This window comes from Desmodus rotundus, chromosome 13, assembly GCF_022682495.2.
Source record: "Desmodus rotundus isolate HL8 chromosome 13, HLdesRot8A.1, whole genome shotgun sequence".
In the NCBI taxonomy this organism is placed as follows: domain Eukaryota; kingdom Metazoa; phylum Chordata; class Mammalia; order Chiroptera; family Phyllostomidae; genus Desmodus; species Desmodus rotundus.
The window spans coordinates 2,570,036-2,584,841 of NC_071399.1; the positions used below are offsets into that span (position 1 = coordinate 2,570,036).

The 14,806-nt window shown below is 50.6% G+C and overlaps 1 protein-coding gene and 1 long non-coding RNA gene across 2 annotated transcripts in view; one reads left to right on the top strand and one right to left on the bottom strand.

Moving 5' to 3' along the window:
- Positions 1-13,030: 13,030 nt before the first annotated feature.
- LOC139440513 (uncharacterized) lies at positions 13,031-14,229 on the bottom strand. The gene is made up of 2 exons (XR_011650742.1): positions 14,109-14,229; positions 13,031-13,990 (listed from the first exon to the last, which is right to left on the bottom strand). It is a non-coding gene; the product is annotated as an uncharacterized lncRNA (long non-coding RNA).
- Positions 14,027-14,806, top strand: part of AGPAT5 (1-acylglycerol-3-phosphate O-acyltransferase 5) — a 33,494-nt gene continuing 32,714 nt past the window's right edge. Inside the window, exon 1 of the mRNA XM_053916534.2 lies at positions 14,027-14,301. Coding sequence (XP_053772509.1) covers positions 14,101-14,301 — 201 coding nt within the window. The 5' untranslated portion in view covers positions 14,027-14,100. The remainder of the gene's footprint in view (positions 14,302-14,806) is intronic.

Consider the following 14,806-nt stretch of genomic DNA (forward strand, 5'->3'; position numbering starts at 1 on the left):
ACAACTCAGCAACCCTGGCTGCTCCCCAGTGGAGGCTGAGCGGGGGTCCCTTCCGAGGCGGTGAGAAACGGGGTGGGCACGAGACCCTTCACTGTTCCACGGACGCCCTCCTCCGCCCTGCGTTCGGCTGTGCCGGCCGCACACGTGCAGGTCCCCCAGGCCACCAGTGCAGCGCTGCCAGCCTCGGCCCTTTCCGTGGCCCCGCCCCCGTACAGGGAGGCTCCACGGGCCAGGCAGGTCATCCCCCGGCGAGGGTGCCGAGGACACGTTCCAGCGGGGCCGGCACACAGCTGCGTGGCCACCCGAAGCCTGTGCTGGAGCGGGGCTGCGACAGGAAGAAAGGCAGGACCCCGGCAGCGTCAGGTGGCATGAGGCCGCCTGTGACAGACAGACGGGCAGCCTCGCTTGGCCAGCAGGCACTTTAGGAACTGCAAAGGAGAGATTGCTTCGCAGGTGGGTGGACACGACGTTCCTGGGGGTCATCCTTGGCGGGACCAGCTGGGTGTGCGGGGAGGCGTGGGGTGTGCTCGGAGGTGCTGGGGGCTGGGTAGGAGCAGGTCCAGGTGTACCGGGAACAGGACGGAAGCTATGGCCGTGGACAAAATGCTGGGAGCCGCACACACACTGGGGGCTTTGGGCGGGGGGCCCAGTGCTCTGTCTACGCTGATTACACTGGTGCATCCTGGGCTCCACAGGTTCCACTTCCAGATCTGCAGGGTGATGCCAGGTGGCTTTGGGGCCGCTGGGGCCCTGTGTGGGGCGTGGGCCAAGGAAGTCGAGGCAGCAGCCTAGATGGGTGGTGTTTTTCTACCACGTTTTTCTCCATTCTTAACCATCTCTAAACTTTACACCCCAAGGTCCCATGGCGATGGAGGCAACATCTTCCCTCCAGTGGGAGATTCATTCTTCATCCTTGAGCCCTGAGTCAAGCTCAGCCCAGTCTATTCTGAAGGCCCCAGGCTCACGGCCGGGCCCAGGCCAAACTCTCCGGAGCTCTGAGCATTCTACAACAATCGTCTCACTTGTCTTTTTCCTCCAGAAAAACGTACTGGGCAGGTATAACACAGGCACGTTCCGAAGGGCCGATTAGTCACACGGTCCTTGCTGCTTGCGTGGAAAGCCCGTGCCCCATGTGGGAGGCTGGAGGAAGGGCTGGTGTAGCCTGGTGGCATGCTCCAAAACCTGGGCCTCGGAGGAGTGACGGCAGCTTGCGACTTTCCCGGGAGTTCTTTCCACTTAGCTTGATCAACCAGCATTGGAGAGTCGCCCTCCGGCCCCTTTGCAGGTTTCTTTAAGCCTCTCTCCTTCCCATGTGGCACTAGGTAAGGCCCCAGGCTATGGCCAAAATCCAATTTGCAGTTAACTTGAAAACAGAAGAAAACCGAGTAAAAACCACTTAATCAGGAAAAACATTGCTCTTTTCCATTCAGTACCCTCCCTCCCTTAGTTAAGATGTATTTATTGTCGTTACTTTGCAAAGTATCTGGTTATCATAACTACAGAAAGACAGCTTATTAGTTTCAACTGCTGGATAAAAGCAGGCAGCATTTTCTAGATTTCTGGTTTCACCCTTTTAACCCAAAGGAAAACTATAAATAGATGGTAAAGTCTGGGATTTCCACAGCTAAGTGCTGCTATAAATAGTTTTAAACATTTTCCCACTTCATGCTTTCTAAAAGAACATTCTCCACTTCCTTTCTTGGGTGACCTCTGAAAACACAGGGAAATCACACTCAGAATTTCACCGAGGGAACTGACCGAAACTCTTAGTGAACCTATTAGCAACACTAAGCACGCCTCAGATCCTGAAAGACCTGAAAATAAAATGATTTTACGGGTTCATTAAACAGTTTTGAGGCACGTATGCTTAAAATAAGCTTTTCATATCTTCATTCATTCGGTCTCATTACTAGGGGCTTTGTTTGCAAAAACAGCATTAAGCCAAAACCTGGATCACTCACTCAACGGTGGTTAACGTAAGTGAAATTTATTCCAACTTTCTGGAGAACTGAGATACGTGGGAAACTGGTGTCCACAACATGGGGGGAAAATCTTTCAGCTTTTACACAATAACATGCGGAGGAAGAGGTGTGTTCAGTGCTGGTGTTCAAACTGATGCCCTCTTTCTTGCAGAATATTCGTAAGACGCCCTGCGGGACACGCGCAGACGCTAAACGCTTTGGAAACTCCCGGCAGTACAGCGCTGCGGGGACGTGGGGGGCGGCGGGAGCTAAGCCCAGCAGAGCAGAAGGGCCCCTCTCTGGAGGGGGGACGCCTGCCTCCCTGCGCCCTCTGCTGGCGGCCGTTTCCGACGGGAAAGGAAGGACAGCTGAGCCAGTCTAAGTAAATGGCACAGAGATTAAGCAGAGGAAGAACTGCAACAGAACAGGTAATGGTAGCAAAACATATGCCCCTGCTTTATATTTTGGTAATAATAATAATAATAATAATAATAGAGAAATGAAAAGCTATAGAATATTTTTAATGAGAGGCTTTATAAAAACTAATAGACAACTTTTAGCAGTTTTAGATCTACAGAAAATATGGAGCAAAAAGTACAGTTTTCACACACCCCTCACCGAGCAGCCAGTTCCGTTTTGAATGTCTTACATCGGTGCTGTGCATCTGTCACCATCAATGGGCCGATATGCTTCCCCCCCACCCCCTGCAATCACTCTGAGTTTCGAGAAGGGTGTGGCATGGGCCTGTCATCTTAGCGTCACACAGAGGAACAGTTCCACTGCCCTACGCGTCCTCTGGTCTCCGCTGTCCACGCCTGTCACCCCCCAGACCCGTGACCACCCCTGATCTTTTGACTGTGCCCACACGTTGGCCTTTTCCAGGACGTCACAGGGTTGGAATCACACAGCGTGCAGGCTTTTGTGACCGTCTTCTGTCACTTAGTTACACGCATTTAGGCCTCCTCCATGTCTGTTTTGTGGCTCGATAGCTCATTTCTGCTTTACAGCCGAGTGATATGCCACTGCCCGGCTGTAGCAGCTTATTTCCCCATTTCCCTACTGAAGGCATCTTGGCCGCTCTCAAGATGAGACAGTTAAGAAGGAAGCTGCTGCCGACATCCAGGTGCAGGTTCTCGCGTGAACGTGCGTTTTCAGCTCCCTTGGGTCGATGCCAAGGGGCATGGTAGCTGCATCACCCACCTCCTCCCCGATGCCTGTTGCCTTCTGTTGGTTTGCTTTTTTGATAGCCATCCTACTGGGTGTTAAATGATATCTCACTGTGGTTTTCATTCGCGTTAACCCAGTGACGGGACGTGTAGCATCTTTTCACATGCTCTTTGGCCATTAGTGTATCTTCTTTGGAGAAATGTCTGGTTGGGTCTTTTGCCCATTTTTAAATTGGGTTGATTTTCATTGTTCAGTTAAGGGAGCTGTTTATATGTTCTGAATATTAACCTTTGACCAGGTATATAACCTGTACGCATTTTCTCCCATTCTGTGGGTTCCCTTTCTTTCTCTTGGTAGTGTCCCACATTTTGACGAAGTCCAGTGTACCAATTTTCCTTGTATTGCCTGTGCATTCGGGGTCACATCCAAAAAAGTCATTGCCAAACCCTACGTCATAATGATCTCCCTCCCGGGCTTCTTGTAAGAGTTTTATAATTTAGCTCTCAGGTACAGGTAGGTCTTTGGACAATTTTGGATTGACTTTTGTGTGCTGTGTAAGAGAAGAGTTCCGTTTCATCTCTTGCTGGGTTTCCTGGCACCAATCAGGTGAAAAGACCGGCCTTTCCCCTTTGCACGGCCGTGGCACCTGTGTCAGAAACCAACCGACCACCTATGCGACAGTCACTTCCAGGCTCCCTGCTCCATTCCCTGGGGCTGCGTGCCGGTCACACGCCCACCTCACCGCCTTCACAAGTGCGGCGTCCAGATCCGGAAACCTGAGTGCTCCCGCTTTGTTCCTGCTCACGGGTGTTTTGGTCACTCAGGGTCTCCTGAGATTCCATGTGGATTTTAGGATGGGCTTTTCTGTGTGTTTCTGTTTCTGTGAAATGTATAAATAGCAGACTGAGAAGGAATGCATTGAATCCATATGTCACTTTGGGTCGAATTGGCCTGGTGGCAATATTAAGTGTTCCGGTCCACGAATATAGGCTGTCTCTCCATTTATTTATTTTCCTTCAGCAATTGTTCTTTTTGTAGTTGGCAGTGTACAAGTCTTTGGTCCCCTTGGCTAAATTCATTTCTAAATTTTTAAAAAATTCTGTCATCAATAAAATTGTTTTAATTTCCGTTTTAGATCGTGTATGTTAGTGTATAGAAATGCAACCATTTTTTACATGCTGACTTTGTATCCCTGCAGCTTTGCTCAATTGTTTATTAGCTTCAGCAGTTTTCTTTGTTGTTGTTGAACCTTTAGTGTATATTCCACCGGATTTCACTCCATATATTTTGAGACTCTGTAGTAAAGGTACGGAGATTGTTCTCTTCCTGGTGAGTTGACCCTTTGGTCATTCTGTATTTTGTCCTTTTTTAAAAAATTTTTATTGTTACTCAACTTCATTCTGAATTTTGTTCTTTATTTCAGTGATTGTCTGTCCTCTACAATTTGTGTATTTAACAACACGGCCACTCTCTTTGGATTAGGGTTCGCATCTTACGTTTCCCACAGCTCTACTTCCAACCTATCACTATATTTAAAGTGGGTTTCCTGTAAACAGCATGTAATGAAATTTTGTTCCTAAGTCCAGTGTGAAAATCTGTCTTGTAGTCAATGTGTTTAGACTATTTACTCTTGATGTTGCTGATGTGGTCGAACTCAGGCCTACCATTTTTTCAGTTTGTCCTGTTTTTCTTTTGTTCCCATCTCCCCCTTGTCCTGCCTATTTTGAATGTAGTATTTACATGTTTATTAATATTAAAGGTAATTTACTAAATTGATCTTTGAAATAAAATGATCTCTCATTGCGTTTTTTTTTTTTTTTTTACTGGCCGCTCTACGTGTTTCAACAGTCCCACGTTTCTGGTCCAGTTACAGTAATTCCTCATTTTAAGGAAAACACAGAAGCCCGACAGCCCCGCCAGTCCCTTCGCCCGCAGCCTGGGGCGTCCTGTTGAAAATCACAGTGCAGACACTGACGGCCCCGCGATCCAACGTCACCTCGTCGGCTTTCAATCGTCACCCTCGTTTCCAGCAGCTAAAAGGAGAAACATATTATATTTACCCAGATATCTGTAATTTCTCCTGCTCTTCCTTTATTCCAGAAGATCTGAGCCTTCCTTCACCTGGAAAATTCCCTTTAGCAGCAGGTGTGCTGGTGTCAAGTTCTTTTAATTTCCTTTCTTTTGAAAATGTGTTTTCCCTGGCTGGTGTGGCTCAGTGGATTGAGTGCCGGCCTGAGAACCAAAGGGTAACCAGTTCAATTCCTAGTCAGGGCACATGCCTGGGTTGTGGGCCAGGTCCCCAGTAGGGGGCACATGAGAGGCAACCACACATTGATGTTTCTCTCCCTCTCTTCCTCCCTCCCTTCCCCTCTCTCTGAAAGTAAGTGAATAAAATCTTTTTAAAATTTTTTTAAAAAGAACAAAGCCTCAGGTCTGTTGACCACAAACACAGTGGGTTTTTTTTGTTTGTTTGTTTGTTTTTAAAGAAGAAGAAATGTATTTTGCCTTCACTTCTGAAGCACATTTTTGATTCATACAGAATTCTGGGTAGACAGGCTTCCTTTCTTTTTTTTTTTTTTCATTTCAGCATCTGAAGATGTCCCACTGTCTTCTGGCTGCCATTGTTTCGGGTGAGACGTCTTCATTCATCCAATTTTTCCCTCTATATGTGATGTGTTGTTTTCATTGACTGCTTTCATAATATTTTATCTTTCCTTTTTTTCTTCCTCTTTCTTTGTGTCTTTCTTTGCCCCCCCCTCATCCTTTTTCCTTTTGTAGTTCGATTGTGATATGTCTTAGCTGGGTTTTGAGTTTTTCTGATTAAGGTTCATTGAGGGTTATGTTCTCCCCCAAATTTGGTGAGTTGTAAGCATGCCACTCTTTTCAAATAATTTTACTGCACCAACCTCTGTCTCTTCTCTTTCTAAGTCTCCAATGACATGCGGCAGAACTTCGAGCATTGTCCCATCAGCCTCTGAGGCTCTAAGAATTTTGGTGTGAATTTTTGTGCTTTCTGTACTGCAGAGTGGATAAATTCTATCGACTGTTTTCGAGTTCTTTTTTCAGCTGTCTCCATTTTGCTATTGAGCCTATCAAGTTAATTTAAAATTCTTTCAAGTTATATTTATTTTTCAGTCCTAAAACATTCATTTTGTTCTTTTTAAAAGTAGAGTTCTGTTCTGAGAGCTTACTTCTGCCTTTTGCTCATTTCGGGCTTGGTCACAGGCTCGGTCTCTGGGCCCCGGCATCGGTGCCGTCCTGCTGTCGGCTCTGGGTTGCTTTTTCCCTTGAGAAATGGCTCCACTTCCCTGGCTTGCTCTCCGTGAAGCAGTTCTGCCTTGTGTCTTGGGCATATTAGGTACTGTGCTGTGAGCCTCTGGGCCGTGTGTCAGCCGCGGAGAATGCTTGTGTTATGTGGTCTGGTTTAGCAGGCAGCCAGCCCGGTTAGGGGGAGAGTGCACGATTCTTTGTGCCTCTAATGCTTTCCTCTTTTTCTCCGGGTCTGTCGTGAGCATTCCCCCCCTGGGTGAGCGGGGGACTCGTGCAGGTTCACTGACGGACCTGTGGAGCGGCCTTCTCCAGCTCACTTCTGCCTGGACTTCCCTGACAGAGACTCGGGGCCAGGGGCTCTTCCCCCAGTCCCTCCGCGCACAGAGATGGTCGCTCTGGGCCTTCCGGTGCCTCTGACGCCACCCTGGCAGTGTGTCTGCTGTGGGGGCTGGCTTCACGGCTGGCCCAAGAGAGAATACAAAAGTTAAAAAGATTTCCCAGCCCCTGCACCCTAAAGCTCACCCGGGCCCCTTTTCTGTGTCCTCCAGCCAGAAGGCCGGGGTCTCTCTGCGACACCCAGCAGCTGCTCTGCAGTCCAGTCACCAGGGCTCACATGAGTCAGGCAACGAAGTCTCTCGTGGACACTGTCGGACCGGCCATTTCTCAAGCTTTCCTTTCCCTCCCCTTTTGCTTGCTGTTGTTTACTTTTTGGTTTCAGGGGGTTACTACTGGGTTCCCTCCAGAAATATCAGCTGTAGCCTGAGAGAGTGAGGCGCTGACAGGCGTTGGGTGAGTAAGAAGACGAGTCTGGTCTGTCTCCTTGCAGGTCGGTAGCTCCCCGAGGACAAGGACCCTGTCTCTCTTCTCCAGTGTGATGCACAGGGCGCCTGACCAGTGTGGTCCACGGCGAGAGCGAAGCGATGTGGGCAGCAAAGGATGAGTGGGATTGAAGGGATTCGGGACAGAGGAGAAACTAACCTAAAACATGTGTCGGGAGTCTGTCTGGACGCGAAATGATGTGGTGAGAAAGGCATGGCTGTGGCCGAAGACACGCGATTGGTGGCGAAAACCCCGCAGACACACCAGGGCTCCGACAGACTGCACTGGAAGGGTCTCGCAGTTGTCGCATTGAATAACAAATAAAGCTCTTGGCAGAGTGGACAAATCTGAGAGTAATATATGATTCGGCAAACAACAGAAATTGGCATGGATTTGCAGAAGAGAAGAAAAACAGTCATTTAAAACAACCCTTTAAGGTCTGATAAGGAAAGCAGTAATAGCGTGTGGTGTGGAAACAAAGGCGAGGGGAAGCTTGTCACCCCTCTGAACAACCTCAGAAAGGCTCTGAGCCAGGGACAGCGGAGCTGTCCCTGCAGCCCAAATGACGCTCTCAGGAAGGCACTGAGGAGCCAGGTGATAACATGGTCATAGGTCAAGGCAAGTGACACATTTCTGGGGTCATCAGTACAGAGGGCATGACATTGTGTGGGATGGCTGCTGACAATCCTTGGCAGGTGACGAGGGGAATTATCGGGGGGATTCCCTAGTGGAGGCCCCTGATGCTTAGTCCCAGAGAGCTGCCCCTCACTCAAATGCTCCGCCTCCCAGGGTAGTGCTTTCTGCGCAGAGATGAGAGAGATGGGGGAAAGGAACATTTCCAAAATGCATATCTTTCAGCAGGAAAAAAACAGTGGGTTTAGAAGATACAGATTAGAGAAATGGTATGGCTGACTCCTAACAGTCTTATTTCAGAAATTTTGAAGCAGCTTATTTGAAAAACCTTGAACAATAATGTTACTAATTTTCAATATTTGTTTGAAAGCACAAAAGGCCACAGACACCGACTGTAACAAAACTGTCACCATTTTCAGCGAATGTGAGCATGACGGGGGTTCCAGACACAAGGAAACCAGAGAGTGGGGGCCGGGGGGGGAGGCATTGCATTGGTAATAAACTGAGAAAGACTAACTCGCAAAGGAAGCTGGGAAAACCTTTCACACCCCAGTCACTGAGCTGGCCAGCTGAAAGATCTTTAAACATACAATTTTGTTTGCAAATTGTCTTGAAATCAAGTCTTTAGATGTGACTTTTGTTCTACTAGATAAACTATCATAAAATCGAAGTTAAGGTGCAAAGAAATCAGCATGCCTGCTCTATGGTCCATTTTATCTGCCGAGATGAACAGCACAGGAAGCTAAATTTTAACTGCAGGGAAGACACTGTTGACTTAGCCTATACACGAACCCGTGCGTCACATGCAGAGGGGGGTGACAGTGGGAGGGACGGTGACGACAGGTGGGAGTCAGCGTCACCACACAGAAGCTGTGTGGCCTGGTGAGGCAGAAATAAGTCATGTACCTGACGAAGAGCTCACAGTGGCATCAGAGAGATGCTGAGCGAACTTGGTAAAAAGGGATGAACACAATGAGAATTCAGCCAAGAGGTTGGAGACATGAGAAAATACCAAAAAGAAGCCTTGGAGCTAATCAGTACGGTAACTGAGCTCCAAGTGCCCGTGAGGGGTCCCACAGCAGACTGGGTGGAGCCCAAGCGGGGACCGTGATCTGGGAGACAGGCAGAGGTGCTCACACAAGCTGAGCAGCGAAAAGAGAAGAGAATAAAAAAACCAAGGTAGCCTAACGGGCTCGTGGTACGACGTCAAGCGGACTGACATTTGCGTTATAGGGGGTCCTGGAAGGAAAAGATAGAAGGGGGCAGAAAACTTATTTGAGGACACAGTGGCTGACACCGTCCCTAACCTGGACGTGGAGCAGACTTCCAGAGACCCCGTGCCCCAAAGCACAGGGGCTGTGTAGAGGAGGGGTGGGCACCTGCTCTGAGGGAAATCCTAGTGACTTCAGAGAAGGGGAGCGGGGGCCACAAACATCCCCTGAGAGCAGAGCATGGGAAAAGCCTGAGAAAGTTGTGTATTCCAACTCTCTGCCTCGGGGTGAGAAAGTCGGAGTTGGGACAGCAGGGGGTGAGTGGGGGAGACTTCTGTATTTCATCCAATGTCCAAAACAGGCTTCGGTTTGAATCTTTCATGAGAAATACGCCTCACTTTTGTTTCACCAATAAAAGCAGCGCCCGAGGGGACGCTGGCCAGGCGAGCCAGCGCCATGGGCCAGGGTGCGGGGGAGCAACAGGTGTTCCGGCCGCGCAGGGTCTTTCTGGTCCATCAGGCCCACCGTCAACAGCACACTCGGGCTCGTTCGGGGGACGTTTGGGGGACGGCCACTGTTAAGTTCGCGTGAGTCTGTTGTCACGTTGCCCTGAGGAGGGAGAGGCCGGAGTCTTTGGACACTCGACACTTGATTGTGAGAGTTTGTCTCACTCTCCTCCCAAGTCAAGTCTTCTCCACCTGAAGATCGTAGTGCTGTTGTCCCACATCTCTCCTTGTACGCTTATGTTCTCAGCTTTGCAGTTAACATTTTTATGTTTCAATCCCATCTGGCTTTTATTTTGCAGTAGGTTGTCCTGTTCGCTTATAACAACTTTTATAACAGTGCTATTGACATCATCTTCCCCCCTGATTCATTCTTCCCCTTTTGGATTTTATTAAATGCCACTTGTATCGTTCACGACACAGAACGCACGCACTCCGCCCTCGGGCATCCGGGCTCCGACACGCTCCCCCAGCCGCCGATCTCTGGCGGGAGTGATGCACCAGCGGGTGGTGGGTGGTGTCACAGTGCGTACGGTTCCTGCTGGAACTCCTCCCTGGGCCGGCTTCCACGGCTGATGCAACCAGTCGGCACACCTGTAGTAGCTTAAATAACGTAAACTTAGCTGATAGATCCAGAGGTCGCTGGGCCAACATGGGCCTCACAAGACAAGTCACAGGGGCAGCGGGGCTGGTTCCTTATGGGGCTTGGGGGGGGGGGTTCGCATCCTCCTTTTCCAGCTTCTGCAGCCTGCCCTCTCTTTTTCCTTGGCTCCTGGCCCCCCTCCCTCTTCAAAGCCCACCAACAGGAGCGGGGTCCTCAGGCTGGGTCACTCTGAGCTCCTTTTCTGCTTCCTTCCATTTTTAAGGACCCTGGAGGTCACATCGGGCCCTTGCAACAACCCCGGAGGATCTCGAGGCCCTCAGACTGGCTGTCCCAATTCCATCTGTGCCCCAAAGTCTCCACTACCGTGTGAATGAACACATCCACAGGCCCCAGAAATTATGCGGACATCTTGGGGGGGCATCATTCTATCTGCCACACTCAGTATTGTTCCTTTTCAAAAAAATTGCGAGGTGTTTTTCTACATAACTTTTAGAATGTATTTGTTGAGGCCCCACTGTACTTGGCTATCTTCCCCCTTGGCGTCTCCTCCTCAAAGGAAACCCAGCTGGGTTTCTAGTGACTATGTAGTAAAGTCACAGCAGGAGGTGGAGCGTTTTATGCAGCCTAACAATCAATGATGAAAACCCCATTTCCGATTATCACACTGGAGGAAAGAATTCCTTTTCTTTCTATGTACAGAAAATATTGAGAGGTTTTCATACTCGTAAGAAAGGTATACTCTATTACACATACACAGTCTTTCCTATTCTGGATGTGGCACCTTTTAAAATCCTGTTTTCTGAGATTTCTTTTTCTCATTCCAAATAAATACCTGTGTTCAAATCTGACTTTGTAAACTTGGGTTCTTTTTCTTAAAGGGCTCCCCACCCCACCAGTCAAATAAGGTCCAGGCTCCCGAGAGCCTGTGCCCGAGCCATCAGCACATGAGACCCGTCCCTCCTATTACTCCAGCCTGAAACTCCCAGGGTGCGTTCTCCGCTCCTCCCTCCTCCTCCTCCAACGCCGCATCTCCACTCCTGCGGCCACACCTGTAGCTCTCTCCTGCACCAGGCACCTCTTTGCTTTTCTTCTTCATCTGTTCTGAATTGCCTTGTCAATAGTGAACCCCACTGCCTACCCCAGACACAAGGCCGTGACCTCGGGGCCTTTATCTGTCCTGTGTCCCTGACACCCAGCACCCTGGGGGCGGGATCCACAGCAGGCACTGGCTCTATTTGTTGAATCAGTATTTCTTTGTGACACCCTGAAACAGTACGGGAAGTCTAGTTGACCTTCGCCGGATCTTGCTTCCTTCCTGCAGAGAATTAGTCCTCAGACGCTTCTAGACACTTGCACATAGAAAGGTATCAATTTATGTAGTCTCCCCAGGAATGGGACCACAGCACACGCATGACCCAGTGCCTGGTCTGGTTCGCCCCCCGTGCCCCAGACAGCTGCCAGCACAGGTGGCCCCACCCGTTCCCTTCTCGCTACTGCACGGCCTCCTGTGGGTCCTCGTCACCCACTCATGTTGTTTTGCTCCTCGGACTTACTGGGCCATTTTTAGTCAGTGTGGCCACACTTTCCTCCGACAAGGCTGCCCTGAGGAATGCACCCCTGCCATCTAGGCAGCCCTGCTCAGAGCCTAAGCACCATTCTCTCCACCTGGGGGTCCAGCTCCTGTCTCCCCGCGGCCCCCAATCCACTCCCCACATAGCCCACAAGAACCTCTCTTTAGAACATCAAATTGAATCGCATCCCATTGGAGCTGCTGTCTTCTGGTTCTTGTGGGGCCCAACCCCCGTCCTCTTTGCCGCTGCCCCTCATCCCACCTACTTTCTCTGCCTTAACCTTTAATCTTCCCACTCAGCCATGGGGGTCCCTGCAGCTAAGGAACAGTGTGGGCCTCTGGAGTTCTAAGGGACCCAGTTTTCAGATGCTTAACTTGCCTAAAACTGATCTGCCTGGAGCCCAGACCCACCCTGCACCCCCACCCCACAGGTCCACCCCAGGTCTCACCACATTGCCCTGTCCCGAGGTGGGAAGGTGCAATGGTCTTGCCGAAGACCCCCAAAGATGGTGTGACAATTTCTCTCCATGAAGGCACCACTGAGACAGGCATTTTGGGTAAAACTTTATTTTTATTTACAGTAACTACATGTCAGATTTTGCAATGATACATATTGATTAAATTGGAACAGTGGAACAGCTAGGAACAGTGATGATGGTTCATTCCAGAAGAAATTTCCACGCAGAACCTTGATGAAATAGTCTGATCAATAAAAGGCTTTGAAGCAAAAAAGATATTCCATTAAGATAAATTCCGTGGAATGAAAGTGTTTTCAAAAAGAAAAAGGACCAATATAAAAATCTAATTGGTAAAAACCTTGAGTATTTTTAGATGGATGTTGCTGGGAATTAAATCACTAAGGTATTTTAACCCATGGGGTCCATTTAAGAGATTCCTATCACTGCTTTATGTTAAAATGTCATTTACAACTCATCAGAAGTTAATCCTTTCACAACTCAACTTATGGTAAAATATTTTCAGATATTAAGTTAACTTGCAAAGGCGTGTGGAAAATACATGGCATTCTTTCAGGGGGCATCTAATTAAAGAATAAAAGTGGGTGTCTGCCTCGGGGCTCCCCACTCCGAGGTCCTGAGTCCTTCAGGTACTTTGTCCTCACCTGACCTCGCTTCCTCTCCCTTCTCACCTCCAGCTCTGGCCCCGCTCAGCCCGCCCCACCCTCAAGCTGCATCTCAAGTGTCACTCTACTGGAGAAGCTGTCCTCGTCCCCAGAGCCAACGCGCTCTCTTTAATCTTCGCGGTACCAGGAACCGCTCCTTTTCATGAACGCCCACTCACAACTGCTCGCTAAGCCTGAGCGCCAGGCCCGCGCCCAGGCAGCCGGCTCCTCTCCACGACGCCCAGGGCCCGTGAGCACAGGCCAGCGTGGTCGTTATAACTCCTTATACAGAGCTACGGCCGTGGGCCGCTGGGAGAGAAGTTGGTGTCCGCGGGGTTGGTGCCCACAGGGTTGGACGTGTGCGCGCTGAGGAAGTGGAGGCAGAGGGCGTGGGGCTCCGGCGGGGGTAGTGACGGAACGGGAGGTGACTGTGGGGTGAGGGGCTCAGGGACCAACGGAGTAGGTAGGGACTGGGTCCCCAGTGTCTCCAGGCCAAGACATTGCTCAGAACTTTACACCTGGGGGCCAACAGTGACCTGGGGCTGATTCACAGCATGTAACCCACTTGCACAATCGCACACATTTGTGGGCTGCCTGAACACTGAACCTACTTCATCTCTCCCAGAGCCTTTCCACCTGCAGGTGTCTGGCCTCCCTCCGCTCCAGGAGGCAGGGTGGCTATGGCCGTGCCCGTTCTCCACACCCAGGCCTTTTCCCTCCCAAACCCAATGTAGTGCTCGCAGCACAGGGCACCGCTTCCTCCAGGAGGCAGGGGGAGCCCTGATGAACACCCTTCCACTGTGATGCTCCCTGTTGGCAACACACCTGTGCAAACACTCGTTCCTTGAGCGGTCTCCGTTCACCTGGCTTCGACCCCCAGGTCACCACAGCCAAGCCAGTTACAGTCACGTCCAGTCTAAGAATGTAGCCACCATCCTGGCCCTGATTTGAATTTTCCACTAAAATGCCTTCTGCATAAAGCTCCCCACAGGCTTCCGCTAAGAAAAAAAGTTTTTGTCCTTAAAGCCTCTGGCATCTTTCAAAGTGAAACTATCTCTGGGCAGGGTTGTGTATTCAGCCACATTTCCCGAAGTCCAAGGGCAGTAGCAGGATCCAGAAGGCCTCTGACGTACTGTAAGTATTACACACACAAATGAGGCTCTTCATTAAAAAAAAAAAAAATCAGAAAGAAGTGGAGGAGCCAGGCCCCCGGGAACTGCAGCGGTGGATCTGAAAGGTCTGATGCTCACCAGCGTGGGAAGAGCCTTGCGCAAAGGCGGTCCAGCTACGCGTAAACATCTCCCCGTCGTCCCTGCGGTAATGGAGCAAAGGGGCCTAACTCTGCACCACCCTAGCGGTGCGTGTTGGGACGGCGGAGGTCCAGTGCACCTGCTGCGGCCAGGAAAGGAGCAGGAAGGGCGAGGGAGGAGCCCCCTTGAAAAGGTAGGTAACCAGGTCGCTAGGGATGGTCTCGCGCGGGTGACCCCGGGCCAGGATTTAGCACTTATCTCTACCCTATGTAACTCCTCCGATTCTACTTTGCCGTCCCTCCCACGGGGAGCTTGGCAAATACCTGTTGCATGCACGAGGCCTTCTAACTGGGGAGGGCACGTCTGCAGAGCATTCCAGGTACAGCGCGTACCTGGACACTCCAACCGAGGCAGGTCTCGGCTCCGGGCGCATCCCCGGGCCCGGGTCCCCAGGGCGTGCCGGCCCGAGGTGGGCGTTCCCTCCAGCATGCTTGCGCCCAGAGCCCTCCTCCTGCCCGCACCCACCCTCACTCGGCTCAGCTAGGTAGCAGCCACTTAGATCCGCGGCCGCAGCGAGGCCCAGCTCCGGAGCACGCGCAGAGGCCAGAGCCGGGGGGCCGCGCGTGCCCTTGGCCGTTGCACTTCAACCGTCAGCCGCATGAGGCCAATCCGGAGTCGTGTTGTTGCCGAGGGCCCCG